Genomic DNA, 22,649 nt, shown 5'->3' on the forward strand with positions numbered 1-22,649 from the left:
AACACTTCTGGGTAGACCACCTTCATGAATCAAAAAAAATAATAAGAAGAAGTGCTTGAGAAGATGTGGAGAAAGAGACACACCTCTCCACTGTTGGTGGGAATGTCAAATGTTATAACCGCTACGGAAGGCAGTTTGGCAGTTCGTCAGGAAACTAAGTATAGAGTTGCCATATGATCAACAATACTATTACTAGGTGTCTACTCAGAGGACATGAGGGCAAGGACACAAATGGACACCAGTGTTTGCAGCAGCATTATTTACATTTGCAAAGAGATGGAAACAGCCAAAATATCCATCAGCAGAAGAGTGGCTAAGCAAGCTGTGGTATATACATACAATGGAATATTATGCAGCTGTAAGACAGAATAAAGTTATGAAGTATGTAACATCATGGGTGAACCTTAAGGACATTATGCTGAGTGAGACTAGCCAAAAACAAAAGGACAAATACAGTATGGTCTCACTGATATGAACTGACATTAGTGAATGAGCTTGGAGAATTTTGGCTAAGAACAGAGACCATCAGGAGATAGAAACGGGGTAGATATCGGTGGCTGCCTGGGTGCTGCAGGCTGGCATGTGGACATCTGGCTCATGTGTGGATGGACACGTGCTGGTGTAGAACCCCAGGCCCCCACCCTGGGGCGCCGTGACCCTGTCCACCCTGCCCTGCCCGGTCTAGAACTGCGTCTGCAGGGCCTGAGTCGGAACCATTGCCCGCGGGCACTGTCCTGGCTGCCACACCTGGCCGGGCACGCTCTGCGAGTGGACCATTAACTGGAACTGAAATCCGATGAGGGGCTTGGAGTGCTTTTTGTCCTGGTTTCCTCCCCAGTTATGGGACCTGGCTTGAGTTTCAGGACCAATGAGAAAAACGGGAGTGTGGCTGCATGCGTTGGAGCCATCACACTGGGAGGGGGCACCGGTTGCAGAGAAGGGGGGGTCCTCCAGGCTTTGGCCCCTCAGCTGTGGGCACATCGTTTCCTCCAATCCCTCCTGGTCCAAGGCTCACACCCACGTAGGCTCCCGTGGAAGGTCGTCTCGTCTGAAACGGCCAGGGGCCCTAGGGAGGGGCGCATGGTGTCGGGCATGCTGGGGAGGCAGAGTCCGCACGAGTCAAGGCTGTCTCTTAAAGGTTTCAATGGGGCTACTTGCTGAGTGCGTTTCTGTGCCTAAAAAATACATGAAAAATATCATCGGCCCTTTTAATGTGTGGATTCCGTGTTAACCAATTCACTTACTCATTAAAATTTATTTGTAACCCCGAAATTCACCTTTGCAGCACTTATGTTTCGTTCACAGACACTCTCAGGGTGGTGAAAATTTTGAGTTTCGGAGGTGCCGGTTTCCAGCTGAAGTTAGACAAAGCAGCATGGTGCCTTCTCCTTTCAGTTCTCTTGTCATTAACGAGCGTCCTTCCCACAGTGTGTCTGGTTTCACGTGTTTCATATTTTGCGCTTTTTATTGGTGATTTTCCCATTTAAACACCCCCCCCCCAGCGTAGTGCTGAAGTGCTGTCTAGTGTTCCTGAGTACAGGAAGGCGCTGTTGTGCCTTTCGAAGAATAGTGTGTTTGAGACGTTTCGTCCAGGTATGAGTTATGATGCTGTTGGCTGTCAGTTCAATGCGAATGAATCAGTAATGTAGATTAACTATGGTTACTTTAAACTGGAACACGTAACATAAGGTCATGCATTGATTGATGGAAGAGGTGTGACCAGAGACTCACAGGAGCCCCGCATGTGCCCTCTAGTTCAGCATCTACAGCGCCTTAATGGGACAGAACCACCACAAAAAGCTAGACTTGAGTGTCCTCGGCACTTAATTTGCTTTTTCCTCTTCCAGGTGGCCATCATTGCGGGCAACTTTGAACTGGCAGAATACATCAAGAACCACAAAGAGACGGATATTGGTAAGGAGGGCTGCTGACCCCTGGTGGGATTTGGGTTGGTACGGCGGTGCTCGCCAGCCTTTTTAACACTCGCGGTAAGATTAGTTCAGCACCCCCCCTGCAGCAAACCTTCCCAGCGAGAATAGTAGCGACATCTTTCCATCTCTGTCCCTGTATTTTCTTAACTTGTGGCAGGGATGGGGCTAAAGGAAAATCTCAGAAATTAAGCACCAACTGCAAGTGATAAGTCAGGGCGTTCTGTTCAACTGGCAAATCAAGTTGGAAGATTCTGTAACCTTCCCAGTTTCGTTTAAACCAAGAGATGATGGGCAGAGAGACTCAAGGGCAAGCCAAGTGGCGTCTCTCTCTCCTGCCCGTGGCCTCTGCTCCGCTTGCCCAGCAATCGTGCTGATGCTCCTTCCCCTTCTAGTGCCCCTTGTGCCAACCCGGAGGACCGTCTCTGGGGCCCCCCCTCTCTCCCATCGCCTTACCAGCGGCTGGGCCCAGTCTTGCATCTTGGAAGAGCCCACTGGCCTGTTGCCTCCAGCCCCGGGCTTTCTCAGGACCGGTGGGGAGCAGTCCCCGTGCGCCAGCAGCGGTGAGCTTTCGAAGATGGCAGTGTCGGATCCCGGGCGTGGGGGGCGGGCTCCAGGGTGCCTTGAGAAGTTGGCTGGATGGCACCTGTCCCTGTTTCCCTGGGCCTGTCACCCCACGGCGGTGATGGGGCTGAGCAGAGCCCTGCGCTTGGCTGCCGAGCCCACCGGCGTTGAATGTGGGCCTTGCGTTGATGATGCCTGATGTGCCTCCCGTTCCAGGACTGCACAGGAGGCAAAGCCACGTGCTTTGCTTGCATCATCCAGTGCCCTGAGCTGGGCATCGGGGACCCCTGGATGCCAGGCCTGATGCTGTCACATGCCCCTCCCATGTGCCAGGGTAAAACAAAGCACTTAATTGCTCTGGGATCTGGGGCTCTGCTGTGGCCACCTACCCCCTCCTCGAGTGCTTCATAGAAATGGATAAATTATTGGCTCAAAGTGGTGTAGGAAAGCTCTTCCTAACACAAGGACACAGCCCAATAAGGTAGATTTGGCTTAGGGTCTAAAAATACTGGTTTCTGTGACCAGAATTGGGGCTCTGTTAAGCAGGGACACTGAGCAAGGAGCAGAGGTGAGTGAGTGTGTACAGGGTCCAGCCCATGATCCGTGGAGCCGGCTGAGGGCCCCTGGCCACAGGGCTCCCCGCATTGTACGTGTTGCTCACAGCCATCGCGTGGTAGTCCACCCTCATTTTTGCCCTCAGAAAACCCCGCCCTCGGGACAGAGCTGAGAGGCACTTGGGGTGCCTGAGTCTTGCCCTGCACAGCCTCGCCCCGTCCCCTCCCCACGGTGAATCTAAGGGACCAGCCACCAGACCCCCTCCTCCAAGCACCGCTTCTTGTTGAGTCCCTGGAAGCACCAGCATTGATTTAAAAACCCGGGTGGGGAAGGCTAGTGGTTTATCCCGTCGGTTTTGAGCTGTCCGGAACTTCCCTCCCTGGGGTGCAGACACCTCCACAGGAGAGGAGATGATGATACAAGGAACATCTGGTTCATGGGGTGGGTGCATTTTCATTGCGACTCAGTTCTGATCAGGGATTTATTTATACTGTAAACAGCATCCCCAATTAAGAAAGGAGGAGGACACCTGCCGCAGGCTTATATGACCACCCTGTTTCACGATGCCTGGGTTAAAGTTTGAGCTCATTGACTTCTGTAGCTTTAGAAGCAGTCCTGGGTCCCCAGACAACACGCAAGGCTGACTTTTCACCACCCACCAGCACGGGGGGCTGCTGCCTCTGTGTCGGGGGTCTCTAGAAGGGCAGAATCAACAGACCTTTTATACATGACTATATATGTAAGTATTGAGGGGGTTATGATTGGCTTCTGCAGTTGTGGGGATGAGCACGTCCGTAGGGCAGGCCCCGTGCTGGGAACTCAGATGACGTTTGCGATGAGTTGCCCTTAGAGAACTTGGCCGGAGTAGGCATGAACATTCTCCCTTCGACTGCCGAAATCCTCAGTTCTTCCATGAAGGTCTTAAACTGATGGGACGAGACGCCTCTCCTTGCAGAAGGCAGGCTGCTTTGTTGATTGTAGATGTCACCAGCTCTGCAGTCATCTAACTGGTGATTCACATGGACAAAATGCCCTCACCGTCATAGCCAGGCCGGTGCTTGGTTCACTAAACAGCTGGACACCACCAGCCAGCTAAGTTGACATGTAAAAGCAGCCATCACACCTCTTATTATCTGCCTTTGGGGCTTCTGGGGCCCCCGTGGCGAACGGTAGTTTAGAAAATCTGTGCTTATGTGCCCCTCTGCATCTCACCTGAGTGCATCTCACCTGAGTTGTCTGGGTATGCATTTGTGATTAGGAAATGGCAAACTGGCCTCAGTTGTGCCATTTAAGTCCCCTGTGTTGAATTTCCTGGGGCGGGCTTGGGGGGGGGGGTGGCTGGAGGCTGTGCATCCCCTGCGCCCTGTCATCTTCCAATACACTGATCAATCAAAGCGTAAATAGACTGGTTATAAGATCCTGGTTCAGTGCCGTGTTGACTAAACTCCAGTGTTTGAGCCCAGGTTGCTTCTTCCGTCCCCTGCGTCCCTGCCCAGGCACGGCCCCTCATTGCCAGCAAGATGTTGGGTGCTCGGTGGGCAGGTCAGACACGGCCCCTCCCCTCAGCCTGTGTGTGTTTTGCCCATGGGGTTCTCGCCACCTCCTGGAAGGGTCTATTCCTGGGGAATGGGCATAGCTGGTGAGTCCGGGCTGCTTTGAGCCGAGCTTTCTGTTGGCACCGCCACGTGCGTCCGATCCTCCAGGCTTCCCCAGGCAGTGCTCATCTCCGTTCTGCAGGGGAGGAGCCCGAGACATCACCTGGCCTTTGGAATTGGGGTTTCCCAGAAGAAGACCCCAAGACAGGATATGGGGACGAGTTGTTTACTGCAGGAGTGGTTGCAGGAAACATCACTGGGGGCCCAGGGAGAAAATTTGGGGAAGGACGGGACACGGTGCAGGTGTGCCAAAGGCAGGTAACCCTTGCAGGCACCCGAGGCCTGTCTCATCGGGTTCTCAGGGAGGCTGCAGTGAGGGTCCCATGGGGCTGTCCCACCCATGCAGGGTGAGGCCGTTCAGGCGCTTGCCCACCTATGCAAGCCCTGCTTGGTTCCTTCTCCATCCTGGCTCAAGGAGCGCGCTCATCAGGGAGTAGCAGGTACCTGCAGAGGCACAGCACGCGCGTGCCTGGGGGACAGGGGGCCTTCTGTGGACCCTAAGCAGGACTTCCCCAAAACCTCGTTCTAGACAGGCTGTGAACCCAGGTCGGCCCCTGGAGCTCCTGCCTGCTGCTTGCCTCGCTGGGGTCCCAAAGCCAGCACCCACGCCTCCCAGACCTGTGGCTTCCGTGCAGTTGTCACACAGGCTGGTCCTGAGGCCGGGGCGGGCAGGGGTGGGAAGTCGGACCGTCGACGATGAGTCACCCCTGCGGGTGGAAGGGTTTTCCTTGTGTAGGCGCGATCGCTCTGAGACCACCGGGGAAAGATGCCCGGGCAGCAGCATGGATGGCGCACGCCAAGAGGGGCTGGGGGTGGCGCCTGAGAGTGGCAGTGGGTGTCCCAGCTGCAGCCTCACCCTGCTGCATTCACCTGTCCCCCCACACCGGGCAAGAGACGAGTCCTGTGCCCCAGGTCCCCTGTCCTCCTCTGGGGTCCTGAGTGAGCCCCACCTCCGAACAGTGGAACTGATGATCATCCTTGGTGAATTTAGCGTTTCAGTGGGCAGCGTCTTCTGGGTGTCCCCCACCGGCACTGGAAGGGCACGGAGGGCTGCCTTCCTGTCACTCCTCCGGGGTCCCCCAGGAGCCCCCAATGATGATGAAGGTCCACGCGCAGCCTTGTGGGTACTGGGGGGACGGGAGGGCGGTGCTCAGGGTATAGAGTCACCTCAGGGCTCGCTGTCCCAGAACTCGGGCAGCGCTGCCCCAGCACCGTCCAGGAGAGGTGGGGTGTCCTAGGGAAAGCAGACTGCTTCCTGCTCCAGGAGAGACGGCCTCTCCCTCTTCTGTGTTTAAAGCCCTTGGGGGTTCCAGGCAGCAGGCCCCTGAGAGGTCTGGGTGTGCCCCCCTCTTCATCCAGCGCCTTCTCCACCTGGGCTCTGGGCTCACCTGGGGCTTGGAAACATGCTCCAGGCCCAGGCCGGGTCTTCAGTGACCACGGGGAATAGCGTCCTCCTTGGCCCTGGCTTTAGGGGTGAATCATCCCTTCTACCCTCCCGACTTGGGAGGAGCTGCTAGGAAGTGGCTGTTTGATGAGGGGATAGCGCACGGCTGCTCAGAGGCGTCGGCTCTTTCGTGCACTTGGCCTCTCTGGGCTGCAGGCGCGTGCCCACCCCTGTCTCCTGGCCCCCAGTAGCCTCATCGCTTTTCTTCCCATCCCCCAACCAATCTTCAGTCTCGCTGGCTATGTGCCAAGGGAGCGTGAGACGTCCGATTGGTTCCCGACTGGCTCCCCAGCACCTAGCAGGGCATGTCAGGGTCGGGGGTCATCAGGGTCACCTGGGGAGCTAGTGTAGACTGCTGTTCTAATTGGCTAGCTGCCGGAATGCAATATACCAGAAACGGAATGGCTTTTAAAGAGGGGAATTTAATAAGTTGCTCGTTTACAGTTCTAAGGCCAAGAAAGTGTCCCAATTAAAACAAGTCTATAGAAATGTCCAATCAGAGGCATCCAGGGAAAGATACTTTGGTTCAAGAAGGCTGATGAAGTTCAGGATTCCTCTCTCTCAAGAGAGAAGGCACATGGCGAACACAGTCAGGGCTTCTCTCTCAGCTGGAAGGGCACATGGCGAATATGGTGTCATCTGCTAGCTTTCTCTCCTGGCTTCCTGTTTCATGAAGCTCCCTGGGAGGCATTTTCCTTCTTCATCTCCGAAGGTCGCTGGCTGGTGGACTCTCTGCTTCGTGGTGCTGCAGCATCCTCTGCTCTCTCCGAATCTCCACATTCTCCAAAATGTTTCCTCTTTTATACAACTCCAGAAACTTCTCCAGACTCACCCAAATGGGTGGAGACATGTTGTCACCTAATCCAGCTTAACAACCACTCTTGATTAAATCACATCTTCAGGGGAGATGATGTGATTACAGTTTCAAACATACAGTATTGAATAGGGATGATTCCACCTTTATGAAATGGGACTTTGATTAAAGCATGGCTTTTCTAGGGGACATACGTCCTTTCAAACCAGCACAACTGCAGAGGCCGAGACCTGAAAGAGTGACCCCTGGGCAGCTCCCGGGACGGTCCTTTTATGTCTCTCCAGGTTGTCCAAGTGGCAGCTCCACTTTTGCCTCTCGGGGATCCGGGCAGGATCCTGCCCTTTCCTCTTCTCCCAGGGACTTTTCCAAAGTATGAGAAGGGACATGCCCTTTGCTTTCTGCCTGCTTGTCCAGGCGGCAATGCCCGGCTGTCTCCCCACAGTGCCTGGCACAAACCTGGGCCTCAGTAAATGCCCGTTGAACGGACGAGCCTCGCCCCACCAGCTCAGGCCCAAGGTGAGTCCTTCCCCATCTCTCTCTTCTCCCGGTAAAAAGTCCCTTTTCCTGCCACCTGTGAGTCAGGGCACAGAAGGCTCATTGTGGGCCAGTCAGCTCTAAGATGGCATGTGAGTGCCAGAGAGCAGAGCTCTAGCCTTCTTGAACACTGGGAAGAGTCCAGGTGAGGAGGAGCTCAGGGAGGAGTCTGGGTGGGGAGGAGCTCAGGGAGGAGTCCGGATGGGGAGGAGCTCAGGGTGGGGAGGAGTTCAGGGAGGAGTCGGGGTGGGGAGGAGCTCAGGGAGGAGTCCGGGGGGGAGGAGCTCAGGGAGGAGTCCGGGTGAGGAGGAGCTCGGGGAGGAGTCCGGATGGGGAGGAGCTCGGGGAGGAGCTCAGGGAGGAGTCCGGGTGGGGAGGAGCTCAGGGAGGAGTCCGGGTGAGGAGGAGCTCAGGGAGGAGTTGGGGATGGGAGGATCTCAGGGAGGAGTCGGGGTGGGGAGGAGCTCAGGGAGGAGTCCGGGTGGGGAGGAGCTCAGGGAGGAGTCCGGGTGAGGAGGAGCTCAGGGAGGAGTCGGGGATGGGAGGATCTCAGGGAGGAGTCGGGGTGGGGAGGAGCTCAGGGAGGAGTCCGGGTGGGGAGGAGCTCAGGGAGGAGTCCGGGTGAGGAGGAGCTCAGGGAAGAATTGGGATGGGGAGGAGCTCAGGCAGGAGCTGGGGTGGGGAGGAGCTCGTGAGCCCCGGGGAAGAGGAGCCCTTGGGAGCTGTGGGTCTGTGTAGCGGCCACCACACACGTCTCCAGCTGCCGTTGCCTTGGGTACAGTGTGGGTGGCCCAAACCTCAAGCGGCCCTGGGGCCAGGCTAGTGATGAGTCTCTGTCCATGGCATGTGCGTTGCTCCCTGCCTGAGTGCACCTGGTTTCGGCCTCTGCAGCTTGGCCCTCCACCCAGCACCCCCATGGCCCCTGGGGACAAGGCTTCTTGTCACTGTGGGGCCTGACCATTGGCCTGCCCCGTGGCTCCTGGTGATGGGACATGAGTTGGGTGACCGCTGGAGACCGTCAGCTCGTCCTCCACGACTCACTGGTCAGTGGCTGTCAGCCTCGAGAACTGAGGGGGTGCTCGAGAGGGTGAGGCTGTGTTCCTACATTAGGACCTTCAGCGAGGCGCGACAGAGGGCTGCACCGAGGGTGAGGGGAAGTGTGTGGGACCGGGACCTCCGTGTCAGGGCAAGCCCTCCTCACTTGCTGGCAGAATCTGCTCCCCAGACTCTTCCCGTGCCAGGAATCTGAACTCGGAGGAAGTGAGGGCAAGGCTCGCTGTGGCCTGTGCCGTGCTCAGCCGGATGATGGTGTAAGGATCCCTAATACCAAAATGGGGGGAGAAGGATCCCTAATACCAAAATGAGGGGAGAAGGATCCCTAATACTAAGATGGAAGGAGAAGTATCCCCAAACTCCAAGATGGGAGGAGAAGGATCCCCAAATTCCAAGATGGGAGGAGAATGATCCCCAAACTCCAAGATGGGGGGAGAAGGATCCCCAGATTCCAAGATGGGAGGAGAATGATCCCCAAACTCCAAGATGGGGGGAGAAGGATCCCCAGATTCCAAGATGGGAGGAGAAGGCTCCCCAAACACTAAGACGGGGGATGGGTCTTTTTTGATGCTTCAGGGTAGTAAATTTGAAAGGTAATAAGGTTCCTGGCTTCCCCTATAGCCTAATTAATGGATGCCTTTTTTCAAAAGAAAGCAAAGTCCCTTTAACAAATCAAGTCACCGCCACTGCCCAGGGATCCTTTGTTTTCCAAAGCCGGAAGTGCACTACAAAGGAATGGGTCTGCCCGGGATGTGCCGAGGATGCTTGGATGTGGCTCTGGGAACATAGCTGAGTGGTTGCCAAGCGCCCGAGGTCGCCAGGATCCCGAGTGGAACCAGAACGCCAGGGGGGATGCGCCTTTCTCTTTAAAAAAGAAATGACAGCTTGTCGCGAAACCTTCTGTTCGCCATCTCGGTAGCACGCAGGTCGCTGCGGATCGATTCTGAGATTTCTTTTTCAAGCCCCTTCCTCTTTAAAAAAATTAAATGTGACATCCATGTGGTCATTTTATTTGCCAGCCGCTTAAAAGCAGGGGTGAACGCCGAAGTTAATCCCCTCCAGTTTGGCTGTGACCGAGTAAATGAGCACAGCAGGCTTTAAAAGCTTTTGCCAGAGAGCCCTGACGATGGCTTTCCTGGGATGGAGGTCCCCAAAAGCCGGGCTGGTGGAAAGCTGGAGAACGCGCCTCCGAAATAGTCGTGCAAACATTAAGCATGTCGCAGGCTGACCGGCTTTGGACGGGGATAGCTGTTTCTCTCGATGTTTGTTGTTTTTGATTTTGCCTGGCTTTCTGGGGAGAGGAGCATCAGATGGATTAAATGATATGGGTTGTACTTCTTCCGCCGAACAAGGTTTGTTTTCTTACATCTTGTCCTTCGCAGCTGTGGAGAGAGAAGCAAGAGGTTTTTGTTTTTTTTAAATGAAGCACATTGAGCCGATGTGTGCTGGGGTGTCTGCGGAGCTGCTTAAAATGCCTTGGAGACCGTTGCTAGGTTTCAAGTCAGAGTGTCTGCATAATTATGCTTTAGCTACGTACAAATGATGGATGGAGGGTGGTGACAGCAAACAGATTTCTTAATGCAATATTTTGGGGGCGAATGTGTGTGCATGCGCGTGCAAATGGGAAAAAAATCCACGCTGATGTGGCAAGATGATCCTTTAAAAATATACCTGCTTGGTAGCTGCCACCTGCTGTGAAATAAAATAGACCTGGTTTGAAAGACGTAGTCCACGTGCCTGCCATTTGGGCTGTAAAATGTGCTGCTTACAACAAACCAGACGATGACATTGAGTCCACACGGGTGTCCTTTGTGTTTGCCGGTGGAACGAGACGGTCCCCGGGGAACCCACAGTTCGAACCGATTTCATTCACTTAGAGTGGATTGATGTGGCCACATCATCCAGCCGTCCTTTATGAGCTTTAAAAATGAGCCTCCGTGAAAGTGTTTTTCCCGGGATGAGGTGGCCGTCAGACCGCGAGGGACTGGATTCCCAGAGATTATTTTTAAGCCGAGTTGCCGAGAGATGCCGCATTCCCGGCGGATGCAAGAGGGCCCCCCCCCCCCACGCCCCTGCCAAGCCCCATGGGGCAGCTGGTTCTGTGCTGACCCCTCTCCCTCCGATCCGGTGGGGGGGGGGTGCGCCGGGCCCGTGGGGGCTCCGTCTGTGCGTGCACACACGGACGCTGGCTGCCCCGGTCCATGCGTGGCTTGGGCTCAGTTTTGCATCTGGTGGTGGCACTTGGTTTTGGCCACGTGCCTCCGTGGTTCTGGTTCTTATTTTGTGTTTCCTTGTTTTTCTCCCTATCATCGGTCTAGAAGTTTTATTCCTGAACCATAGCTCCTAGGACAGCTAAGGGGGCGTCCTTTGTGTCAGGGCCACAGTGTCACGGGATGCGCGGTTCTTGCATGTGGCCCCCGGGGACTTGGGGACCCACGTTGGCGTTTGGCCCTTTGGAAGCTCCCCCCCGGGGAGGCCTGTTGTCTGCGGCCTGAGATGCTGTCCCTGTGGCCGTGTCCCCCCAAGGTGCCGCCGTGTGCGTCTGTCCACGTACCTTGTCTGTGTTGCCACATTCTGCCCGTCCCCGTGGCCGCTCCACACCAACCCTGCCACAACCCCCTCCCCGGGCCCCAAGGACCCCCATCCCCTACTCAGGGTTGCCACATGGCCTCTGCCCTCTCCCGCCGACAGAAGGCTGCTGGCCACGGCCACTTCTCTGGCTTGTGTGGCCGACAGGCGCAGTGTCCACCAAGACCTATGCACTCTGTCCTGCCACCTGGCATGCGGGTGTCCACCCCCTCCTGCCCCGGGCTTGAGCCCTTCCAGCTGTCGGCTTCCCAGCCCTGAGCATTTGGGCTCGTCCATCTCCTAGGCGGAAACGTCTGCCGGGATCTCCCCACACATTCCCTCCCCGGACCACGTTATAACAACTATCGCGCAGCCTCTCTTCATTAGCCTCAAATGAAATCCGCAGCTGACGGCCGCTCATAATTTTTAACAATGACATGATGGCCTAACTGGCATGAAGGAATACCAAACGGGACATGTTCCTGCGAGGGCCTGGCTAAGCTGGAGACCCAAGGGGGCCTGTTCCCTTTGTGTAAATTCTCCCCAATTCCAGAGCTGTCCCTGCAGCTGGAGACCCAGGGCGGCTGGGAGGTGGCAGGGTTCCCGAAGTGGTGGCAACTCTTGGCAAAATCCTGGACCCGAGGAAGCATTTGCATTCTTTTACTCATGAGGTAGCTGCATTGAATACCGAAACCGTGCAAAAAAATTCAATGAATAATGAAACTGTCCGAAAAAATGTGCTGTGTTGTGAGTTGGAGAGGCTGTGAGCTCAGAGGAGCTGATCCCTCCTCATGTCCGTGGGTCATTCAGATTTCATTTGGGGCCTCCCCTGCCTGGCTGGACGTCTGGCCGGCCTGGCCGCTGGGCCCCCACCACCCCGAGTGCCGTGGCAGTGCACAGCCCCCTCTGCGGTAGGCACCACCCTGCCGGGCATGTGTCCTGGGTGCCTGCTTAGGGTCTGTGCCCGCCGCGTGGGATGGGGCGGGTCTTGGAGCACACGGTGTGCACCCTGCGTCTGCATCCCCTCGCTTGCTGCGCCTGCCCCCTGCTCCTCGTTCCAGGCTGCGGCCTCAGCCTGCGGGGACCAAGGGCTCTGCAGCTGGTTCCTTAGCTCCCATCTGTGTGCCCTGAGCTTCCTGCCGGAGCTTTCTGCAAAGGGGAGCAGACCCCAAGGTCAGGGTGCTGGGGTGGGCCCAGCTCCCAGTGCCCCTTGCAGAGCCCGGGTTCCTTGCTTGTGGTGCTGGTCTCTTTCCCCCCCCCGGGCTGAGCTTGTCACCTCTGAGCCGCGGCCTCCCACGCCCCTCCCCCAACCCCGCCACGTCTTAAAGGCACAGGTTGCGGCGCAGCTCAGCGCGACCTCTCATTTCCCTCTCGTTCTGCCCCAGTCTTTCCTCAGCTCCCTGGCTGTGGGGAAGCAAGTTGTGTCCCAGGGCCTCCTGCACGGGTCCCTCTCGCTTTGCTGCTTTGACCAGCTGCCCAGGCCACTGGGCACCCCTGGTGGGTGGCTGGGCCTCCTTCCCTCTCTCTGCCCCTTTTGCTGTCCCACCCTGCCCTGTCCACCTGGCATCTATGGATGTCCACCACTCTCCGCCCTTCTTGTCCCTCCGAGGCCACTGTTCCTCCCACGTGGGATAGGCTGCGCTCTGGAGGCTTGGAGGGAACTGGGCTTTGCAGCCGTCCGTCGTCCCGGACACTTATGCCTGTGACAGGCGGTGGGGTGGGGACAGTGGAGTGTGGAGCCAGGATGGCTTCTCGGAGGCGGCAGCACAGGTCGTCTTGATCTTGGCCACGAGATCGCACGTTGGATGGGCTGTTCAGTGCCAGGACCACGCCCAGTGCCTCTGTGTCCGTCCTAGTGGTGTTGCTAGTTCAGTGCTGCCACTGTCTCCATTTCACAGATGGGAAGAGTGAGGCTCCTGGAGCTGGGAAACCTCCCAGGGCCACCCAGCAGGTGACAGGGGAGCTGGGCTCGAACCAAGGTCCCTTACCCACTGTTGATGCCTTCCTTGACCCTTTGTGCCTCTCTTTCTTTGCTGCCTTTTGTTCCCAGACCCTCCCTCCTGCAGCCCCCCTGGGCCCCCCACCCCCCACCCCCACCCCCACCCCCACCCCCTGCTCCCCGTGCTTCCTCCCCCGGGAGCTGGAGCCGGGTTCTCCCAGCCTTTCAGCTGGAGCTGTCTCCTCCAGGCTCCTCTTCCCAAACCTTTCTCTGCACTGACCAGCCTGGTGGCCCCTGTTTGGTCCCCCCTGTGACAAGGTCAGTGGTCCATGTCTGAGAGCCTGCACCCATGACCAGGGCATTCCAAGAAGGAGGTGCCTGTGCCCACGTCCTTCCTGGTCTTCTTCTCTGCACCGTTTTCTCAAAGAGAGACCAGGTTTCTCCTGCCCTGAGAGGCGCGTGCCATCCCTTGCTTCTAGGGTGTGGCACATGAGTCAGCTTTTGCTGGGTACATCTGTGTGCTCTAATTCTCGGTTCCTTAGACAGGGGTGCCCCTCGGGGACCTTCCTGCCTCCTCCTTCCCCCCTTCTTCTTCCTTCTTCTCCTCCCTTCCCCCTTCCCCTCCTCTTCTTCCTCTGAGCTATGCATCCCACCTGGCCAGCTGCCTAATGCCAAGTAACCTGTCTGTGAACTGGGTCCATCATCCCAGTTGGGATTTTCAAACCTCTCTTTAGCAATGGAGACCTTTTAACAGGTGAATTAAGTGAGTCTGTACAGCGGACAGAAAACCTCGGTTTGGTCCCAGGAGGCCTGCCGATCTAGGACTCGACCCTCACCCACCCTTTCATCCCCACCTCTGGGGAGAGAGGGATCTGCGGAAAAGAGCCCTCAGGGTCCTCTGGGGACTGGCCACTGCTCAGGGTTTGCCTCCAAGTGTTCGTGCAGAGCTGCAGGAATTATCTGGGTGTTTGCACAGGTGCTTCTCTCTGTAGAGTGATAGTTGGGAACTCCAGGGAACCCGGCCCAAATGTGAGCCAGAGGGGACTGCGGAAACCAAGCCCACCCCAGCCCCGGGCCATGCTTTTCTCTGGCTGTGTTGAAACATCAGAACCCCAGGCTGCTCCCCCTTGTTGGGGGGCTAGGGGGGCTGTGCCTGGGGTAGGTGTTGGCCCAGAAACCACCTTGTTAGCAGGATTGCTCCATAACGAGCAGGCAGCCCAGAACCCCCATCTGGTCATCCCCTCCGTGTTGAGGACTGAAGAGCTGTGACTCGGAGAGGCAGGTGTTTTACCTGACATCTTACCTGTGACCTTTCTGTCTGATGTCCCTGACTTGTGAGTCCTGGGAGCACCTGACTGCAGGACCACAGATAATGCCTGATGGGACCAGGTCTCCCCACGCCAGGTGTCCTGCCACGTGGCCCTTGGCAAGCCTCTTAGAGCCTCCTGACCTTTGGGGAAAGCCCTTGACCTGGGAATTTCTGGGCTTCCTTGCATAGAGCCAGCTGCATCATGCACACTGAGGTTGGGAGACGGTCACAGAAATCTTGGTCGCCAGGAGTGTGCAAAGGCAGCTGGATAGGAAGGATTGGCACTCAGAGGGACATGGATTCCAATCTGGAATTTTCATGTGGCCTTGGGCCAGTCGCAGACTCTCTCTGGGCTCAGCAGCACATCAGGCAGTCTCTTCTCTCTGTCTCCACTCGTTCCCATGCCTGTGTTTAGGATGCCGAGCCTAAATTCAGATGCGGAAAATTAAGAGTTCTTTCTTGAAACTCTTCATGGGATCTCCAATATTTGAGCCTCATAAAAGGGGCTGGGGGGTTGGAAGAATATGTGGGAGAGAATTAAAGTGAAAGCAGGAAGGTTTCTATTCTGGTTTCTAGTGAGCACAAGTGGAGAGGCTTTAAGGAGTCTTTAGTCAGAGAAAGAAGAATTTGTACACGTGTGTACCTAAGTGGTGCTGATTTTAGCCAAGCAGAAGGGACAAATTGACGAGCTAATGAAGCAGCGGCAGTTGTCAGAAAAGGAACAGAAAAAGCGATAAATCATCCAGCCCTGCTGGGAGGTGAGGCCTCATGGTATGAGCTGGGCCAGGTGCAAAATGCACACCTGGATATATTTACCTACCTGAAGGCATCAGCCCCATGGGCTGCCCTAACCACGGAGGCCATCATGAAGGGGGTGTCGTGTCTTCAGAGAAAGGGCAAGAAATAACCCCCAGAGCACTTTCTTCCCCTATACCACACGATTGGGAGGACACCAGGGTCCAAGAAATACACAGCTGCACCTGGAAAAGGAAGGAAGGAGGGATAATGTGAGGAGCGGGGAGTTCTGGGGAAGGTGGGGGGGGGCAGGCAGTGACCTCGTTCAGGTCCATACCCCAGACAAAACCTGGGGGAACCCCGTGGGAAGGGAGCCCACTTCCAGCCCCAGAGCAACCCCCAATATGGCTAGGAAGAGTTCCCTCTAATCGCATGGCAGGGGTCCACCTCTGCCAGCAGACTCATGGAGCTCGGTCATCAGGTGGAGGCTGAAAATTGAGACCCGCAGATGTCTGGACAGAAGATCAGTAAGGAAGTAGGAGATTGAGCAATACTAGAAGCCAACTAGACGTAACAGACATGTGGAGAGCCTTCTTCAGGGGCAGTGGAGCACCCGGTCCTTCCCTGTGGGGTCTTCCCCAGGGTAGACCAGATGTTAGGTCACAGCACAAGCCTCAGTAAGTTTTCCAAGAGATTGAAGGTACAGTATACTTTCTCTCATCACAGTGCAATGAAGCTAGGAATAATTAACAGAGGGAAAACTGGAAATTTCACAAAAATGTGGAAATCAGAAAACATTCTTAAGCAGGTAATGGGTCAGGGGAAATCACAAGGAAAATTAGGAAATATCTTGGGGCGAATGAAAATGGAAGCACAACATAACAGAACTTCTGGGATACAGCAAAGGCAGGGCTGACAGGGAAATTTATAGTTCTAAATGCTTACATTGAAAACGAAAAAGATCTAAAACAGAAACCAAACATCACAACCAGAGGATCTAGAAAAAAGAAACTCAAACTAAAGCCAAAGGGAGCAGATAAAAGGAAATGAAGATGACAGTGGAGATAAATGAAACAGAGGATAATGAGATAATAGAGAAAATAAATGAAACCAAGAGTCTTTGAAAAGATTAATAAAACTGAGAAATCTTTAACTAGACTGCACACATGTAAGAACTGTAAAAACAACAACTTAATCCCGAAACAAGCAGTAGTAAAGAATTAACAAAGATTAGAACATAAATAAATGAAATTAAGAACAAAAAAACAACAGAGAGAATTAAAAAAAACAAAAATTGCCTCTCTAAGAAGATCAATAAAACTGGCAATCTCTTAGACTGATGAAGAAAAGAGAGAGGATAGAAATGACTAAAATCAGAAAAGAAAAGCATGGCTATTGACCACCCAGAAATAAAAAGGACTATAAGAGGGTATTATGAGCAACAGTACATCAACAAATTAGATGACCTAGAAGAAATGGATACATAGTAGAAACACACAAACTACCCACACTGACACAAGGAGAGAGAGAAGATCTGAGCAGACCAAGAGCAAGTAAAGAGATTGCATCGGTAACCAGAAACCTCCCAAATAAGAAAATCCCAGGACCAGATGGCTTCACTGGTGAATTTTAAGAACATTCCAAGGAGAAATTAACAGCAGTCCTGCTCAAACTCCTCAAAAAAATTGAAGAGAAACAAACACTTCCTAACTCATTATATGAGGCCAGCATCACTCTCATACTAAAGACAGACTTAAGGATGCCCAAAGAAAAGAAATTGCAGACTAAAATATCCTTTAGAGATATATGTAAAAATGTTCAATGAAATAATGGTCAACCCAGTCCAACAGAATAATAAAAGAATTACATGCTACAATCAAGTGGGATTTATCCCAGGTATGCGAGGATGGTTTTTTAACATAAGAAAATCAATTAAGGCAGTTTATCAAATTAATGGAATGAAGAAAAAACCCTCATGATTATCTCAGCTTAATGCAAAAAAAGGTGTCTGATAAATTTCAGCACCCCTTCCTGATAAAAATAATCATCAAGTAAAGAATAGAAGGAAACCTCCCGACATGATAAGGGGCCGATATGAAACAGACCCACAACTGATGTCACACTTACTGGTGAAAAACTGAAAGCTTTCCCTCTAAGACTAGGAGGAAGAAGAGAATGTTGCTGGCACCACTGTTAGTCAACATTGTGCTATAAGTTGTAGCCAAACTAGTCAGGGAAGAAAAAGAAATCAAAGGCATCAGAATTGGAAGGGAAGACGTCAGCCTTGCCCTACTTGCAGATGACACACATGATCCTGTAGATGGAAAACCATTTAAAAGAGCAAACTACTAAATCAACACAAACTACTGGAGCTGATAAATGAATTCAGCAAAGTGATAGGGTTTGTGTCAGTGTTTTTAAAGGATATTCCATATATGTATATCCTACAACTTAACAACAGAGAAATAGCAAACAACCCCATTAAAAAATTGTCAAAAGACTTGAATAGACATTTGTCCTGAGAAGGTATACAAATGCCCAGGAAAAGTGAGAAGACGCTCAACATCATTAGCTATTCCAAATGCAAATCAGAATCACAATGACGCACCATTTCACTCGCGCTAAAATGGCTACTATTAAAAAAAAAAAACAGGTGTTGAAATATTTGTTCATTATTGGTGGGAATATAAAATGGTGCAGCTACTATGGAAAACAGCCTGGTGTTTCCTCAAAAAGTTAGGTATAGAATTACCATATGACCCTGCAATCCAACTTTTAGGTATATATGCAAAAGAATTGAAAGCAGAGAGTTAAAGAGAGATTTACACACTTACATTCATAGAGACATTAATCACAATTGCCAAAATATGGAAGCAACCCAAGTGTCCATCAACCAATGAATGCACAAACAAAATGTGCCTATATTTACAGTGGAATGTTATTCAGCTGTAAAAAATAATGCAGCAACATGGATGAATCTTGAATATATGCTGAGTAAAATAAGCCAAACACAAAAGGACAAATATTGTATAATTTCACTGATAGTAAATAATTAGAATAAGCAAATTCATAGGGTCAGAAACTAGAATACAGGTTACCAAGAGCCAAGGTAAGGGTAGGGAATGGGGAGTTAACGCTTAATTGTGACAGATTATTTTTGGTGGTGATGGTCACACATTGCAAACGTAATTATCACCACTGAATGTATCATTTGGATTTGGTTAAAGGGAGGGAGCTTTAGGCTGTCTATATGTTTCTAGAATAAACAGTAAAAAACATGGGGCAATATGACACCAACAGTGAATCCTGATAGAAACTTTGGGCTAATCATATTTCATCAGTTGTAAGAAAGGTCCAACACTAATTCAAAGGGTTAGTAAAGGGAAAACTGTGTGTGGGAGACAGATGGGAATTCTGTATTTTCTAGATAATATGTCTGTAAACCTACAACTTCTCCAATTTAGAAAAAGGAGAGAGTAGACCTGCCCACGTCCCTCCTTTCAAGTCCAGTTGATGCCCACCGGCACAGGCCAGCAGGGTGGCCCCACCTGACAGGTGATGTGATTCATTCAGTAGGTCAGTTTCAGTCGTAACCTCAGTTCATGGGAGATACCCTGACCTCCTGGGTTGAAATGCAGCCTCCCCTCATTTCCTCAGCATCATCCCTGTCCTATGAAAATGGTAAATTTGGGGCGAGCCAGAGTGGCTGAGTGGCAGAGTTCTCACCTGCTGCACTGGAGACCCAGGTTCAATTTCCGGTGCCTGCCCATGCTACAAAAAATGTAAATTTCCCCAGAAGGCATGTTGGAGGCTGGGAGCTTGAATAGGATAGCTTTATCCTTTCTCTGATTTCCCTCTGATTTCCAGGGGACATGACCCCCTGTTGGGAGCCAGAGGTGCGGAAGTCCTTTCTGGGGACCTGCCTTTGTGGTGACTCGGTCATGCAGCCACCTGGTCCCAGTTCTCCACATTCCAGCTGCATTTCCACCGTCTTCTGAAACTTGGCTAAATGGCCTGTGCTGTATCTCGATAGAGATGTAGAATGATCTTGTCTTTACCAATAGAGTACAGTTCAGTGCAGGTCAGTTGCACCTCTAACTGTTCCTAGGGTAGGATGTCCTGCTCCCTGATGCCCACTGAGACCATGGACTTTTGCTATTGGTTGGATTGTTGCTGGTTGGAAATTTGTTGTGGTTAAACTGTTGTTGATTGGGCTGTTGTGATTGGGTTATTGTGTGTTTGGGCTGTTATTGACAGGGTGTTGTGGCTGGACAGTTGTGTTCTCACTGTTGTTGGAAGTGTGCATCCTGTCCTGGACTCTTGGGCCCTGTAAGGGCAGGGTACTCCCACTCCATCCACCAGCACATCACAACCAAGATGGCGCCCGACGCACAGTAGGTTCCCAATACGTATTTGCTGAGTAAGCCGGTGAGGATTCTGAGCTGTTCGTCCATTGGTGCCCAAGATGATGGTCCACCTGGCTCCTTAGTAATTGTTCCCTGATAGCATCAGTCTCTATTTCTGATCTGATTCTGCCATGATTGGCTTCATGCCAAGAAAGGGCCCCTTGTCCCTTGTCCCCACAGCCAAAGCATCAGGATTCCACCAATGGGATGGCTTTGGGCAGCTGCCTAGCCCTGAACTAATTGCAGTGTCAGAGGTTTTTAGTGTGCTGCTGCCCATTCTTTGCCAGCACTGCAGGGAAAGGTGGTTATGCCAAAGAAAGTACTGTAAGGAGGGCAGGTGGTGGAGGCTGGCAAACATGGTGAACAGTTACAGTAGCAATTTGGGCTCACAAGGGCCGGGTGACTTATCCAAGACGCCACAGCTGCTCATTGGTTCAAGGTCAGGGTTCAAGCCCAGTCTCCTAGCTCTGGCCCTGACCATTGTCCCTTCATACTTTTCTGCCTTCTTGCCGCATTCATAAGCCAGACAACAAATTAGATGTGGCCGTGTTTCAGGAAGGGAAAAAATTAACACCACCATGTATTGCTGCTTTCATTATTTGTTTTATTATTTTTGTGCTCAGAACAGTAACAGAAATATCGATGAGGAAGAGAAGAGGCCACACTTTGTGACATTGGGCAGGCCATAGTAATGGCTCGCTCTCCTTGGGACCCTTTTTGCGTCCCAGCTGTTGGCGTTTCCCTGGGCTCTGGGCTGCTTTTCCAGTTTGGGAAGTGTCCAGACACCCTACCTGCTTGCACCAAGAGCTGGTGTGAGGGGATCTGAGTCCCTTTGGGAATTCTCCAGGGCCTGGTGGTGTGTCCAGCTGGCTAAGGGGAGGTCAGAGAGCCAGGGCATCGGTGTGGAATGTTTGGGGCATGGAAACAGCCTCAGAATGCCCACTTGGCTGGCTCCTCGGTGCTAAGATTTCCCCATTGTGTCTCAGCACTTTGCCTGAGAACTTCCTGGGTGCTCAGAGCTCCAGGAGGCATGGCTGCCTGTTCTCGAGGGCAGGTCCCTTGTTTTCTGTGTCCCTGTGCAGTCCCCGTGGAGTGCTGCTGCCTGCTGTAACCAGTGTGGTTTGACGGAGGCGCATGGTATCCCTGGAACATCCCCCGCCGGGATCCTCATTTATGAATGAATATTCCACGTTAATCTTCGCTCAGCAGGTGGCCAAAAGCGGTGTCATGCCAAGGGGTAGGATTAGAAGGGGGGCACTCAGAGAATTTAAAAACAATTTTTAAAACCTGCTAAATATCCATTTGCTTCTTTTTTTTTTTTTACATGGGCAGGCACCGGGAATCGAACCTGGGTCTCTGGCATGGCAGGCGAGAACTCTGCCGGCTGAGCTACTATGACCTTCCCTTTTTAGGCTTTTAAAAATGGAAATTTATTAAGTTGTGAGTTTGCAGTTTTAAGGCCATGAAAATGTCCAAATTAAATGAAGGCTATAGAAATGTCCAATCTAAGGTATCCAGGAAAAGATACCTTGGATCAAGAAGGCCAATGACGTTCTCTCTCAACTGGAAAGGCGCATGGTGAACACGGTGATGTCTGCTAGCTTTCTCTCCAGGCGTCTTGTTTCATGAAGCTCCTCCGGGGGTGTTTTCCTTCTTCATCTCCAAAGGTCTGTGTGGGCTCTCATGACCTTCATTGCCCTTTGCTTCTGCAGTCACTCTCTGCTCACAATTCTACACATTGCAAGTGATCAAATACTCTTTCCCCAAAACTCGTTTTGTCGATCTAAGTTCTAAACAACTGCTATCGTTATCGTTGGGCTGTTTAAAAAAGAAAAATGTATTGCAAAACTTTCACACACTTACAGTCCACACAACCTGTTGGGTTTTTTTTTTTTTTTTTTTTTTTTTTTTTTTATAGAGAGGGAGGAAGGGAAGGAAAGACAGAGAGAAGGAAGGAAGGATGGAAGGAAGGAAGGGAAACATCTTTAAACATTTTCTTGTTTTTTATTGTATTTTGTTTGTTTGTTTGTTTTTTACATGGGCTGGGGCCGGGAATCGAACCGAGGTCCTCCGGCATGGCAGGCAAGCACTTTGCCCGCTGAGCCACCGCGGCCCGCCCAACCTGTTGGGTTTTAATGATGTTTTCATAAGCTTCAAATCTGCACACTGTTATTTATCGTTTATCCTTTAGTCAGAATTGTGTTCGAAGTGGACATGAGTTCAGAGAACTCCAATCCTACAGTTGGACGCAGCCATTTGTTTCAACAGTAGCTTCTTAAAGTTCTAGAACCGTGAGAACTTGCTTTGCACAGTTTGTGTCTGCAGCCCCTGTTGTCATATAGATTCCTGAGATTAAACAGTAGAGTAGAAACAAACATGAAGCACCATAATTATAAAGACAAAGAAGTAAGCATTGCGTTACTTCCACACTATCATCCTAGGAGCTGCTTGGGGTGTTTATTTTTCAGTGTGAAGCAAGGTGTGATTTTTTTTTTTTTTAGTTCAAATTTCAATTCTTAAATGAAATGCTATATTGGATTGGAATAATACCTTCAAAAGTGACATTTATGCCTTTAAAATTATTTGTTTTAAAGCTAAAGCATGAGTCAAAGAAATCATAGTTATTACACGGCTATTATCAAAAGTCGCCTTGTCGTACGGAGGGAGGGTTGTCAGGTGGGATCTGCTGGGGTGTCACCATGTGAGGGACGCCTCAGCTTGGAAATGAGGTGACGAATTTCAAAGAACTAGCAGAGCCTGACAGAGTGAAGGCATTTCATGAATGGTAGAGATTGTCTGCGTGTGAGAGTGTGTGAGTGTGTGTGAATGGTAGGTGAGATCATATGTGTGTCTGTGTGTGTGCGTGCAAGAAAGGTAGGTGAGACCCCGCAGCCCCCACACTGTGCCACCTTCCTGTTTGCTCCACGTGGCTGTCACTGACCGCCAGCACCTGCCATTGGGGGTTGCTTGCCCCGTAGGCTGGTGGCAGGTCTTTGGCGCTGCAAAAACAACCAATTTCATCTCCTAGTTGGTGTCACCCTTTAGTAGCCTCACTCCATTACCTGTTCCCAGAAACAGCAGCCACGTTTTTCACGAATCGGCAAGGACGTTGGGGAAATGGTGAGAGCGATGCGTGGTTGCATGG

At 52.1% G+C, this 22,649-nt stretch overlaps 1 protein-coding gene across 4 annotated transcripts in view; it reads left to right on the forward strand.

Moving 5' to 3' along the window:
- Positions 1 to 22,649, forward strand: part of SHANK2 (SH3 and multiple ankyrin repeat domains 2) — a 630,917-nt gene that overhangs the window by 260,848 nt on the left and 347,420 nt on the right. For 3 of the 4 annotated variants that reach the window (XM_077115405.1, XM_077115406.1, XM_077115404.1), the window contains exon 11: positions 1,848 to 1,914. In XM_077115405.1, the coding sequence (XP_076971520.1) occupies positions 1,848 to 1,914 (67 nt within the window). Of the gene's footprint in view, positions 1 to 1,847; positions 1,915 to 2,323; positions 2,492 to 22,649 lie in introns of all 4 variants that reach the window. The other variant, XM_077115407.1, reaches the window with a different exon arrangement.

The sequence above is a fragment of the Tamandua tetradactyla genome, chromosome 9, assembly GCF_023851605.1.
Source record: "Tamandua tetradactyla isolate mTamTet1 chromosome 9, mTamTet1.pri, whole genome shotgun sequence".
NCBI classification, from domain to species: Eukaryota; Metazoa; Chordata; class Mammalia; order Pilosa; family Myrmecophagidae; genus Tamandua; species Tamandua tetradactyla.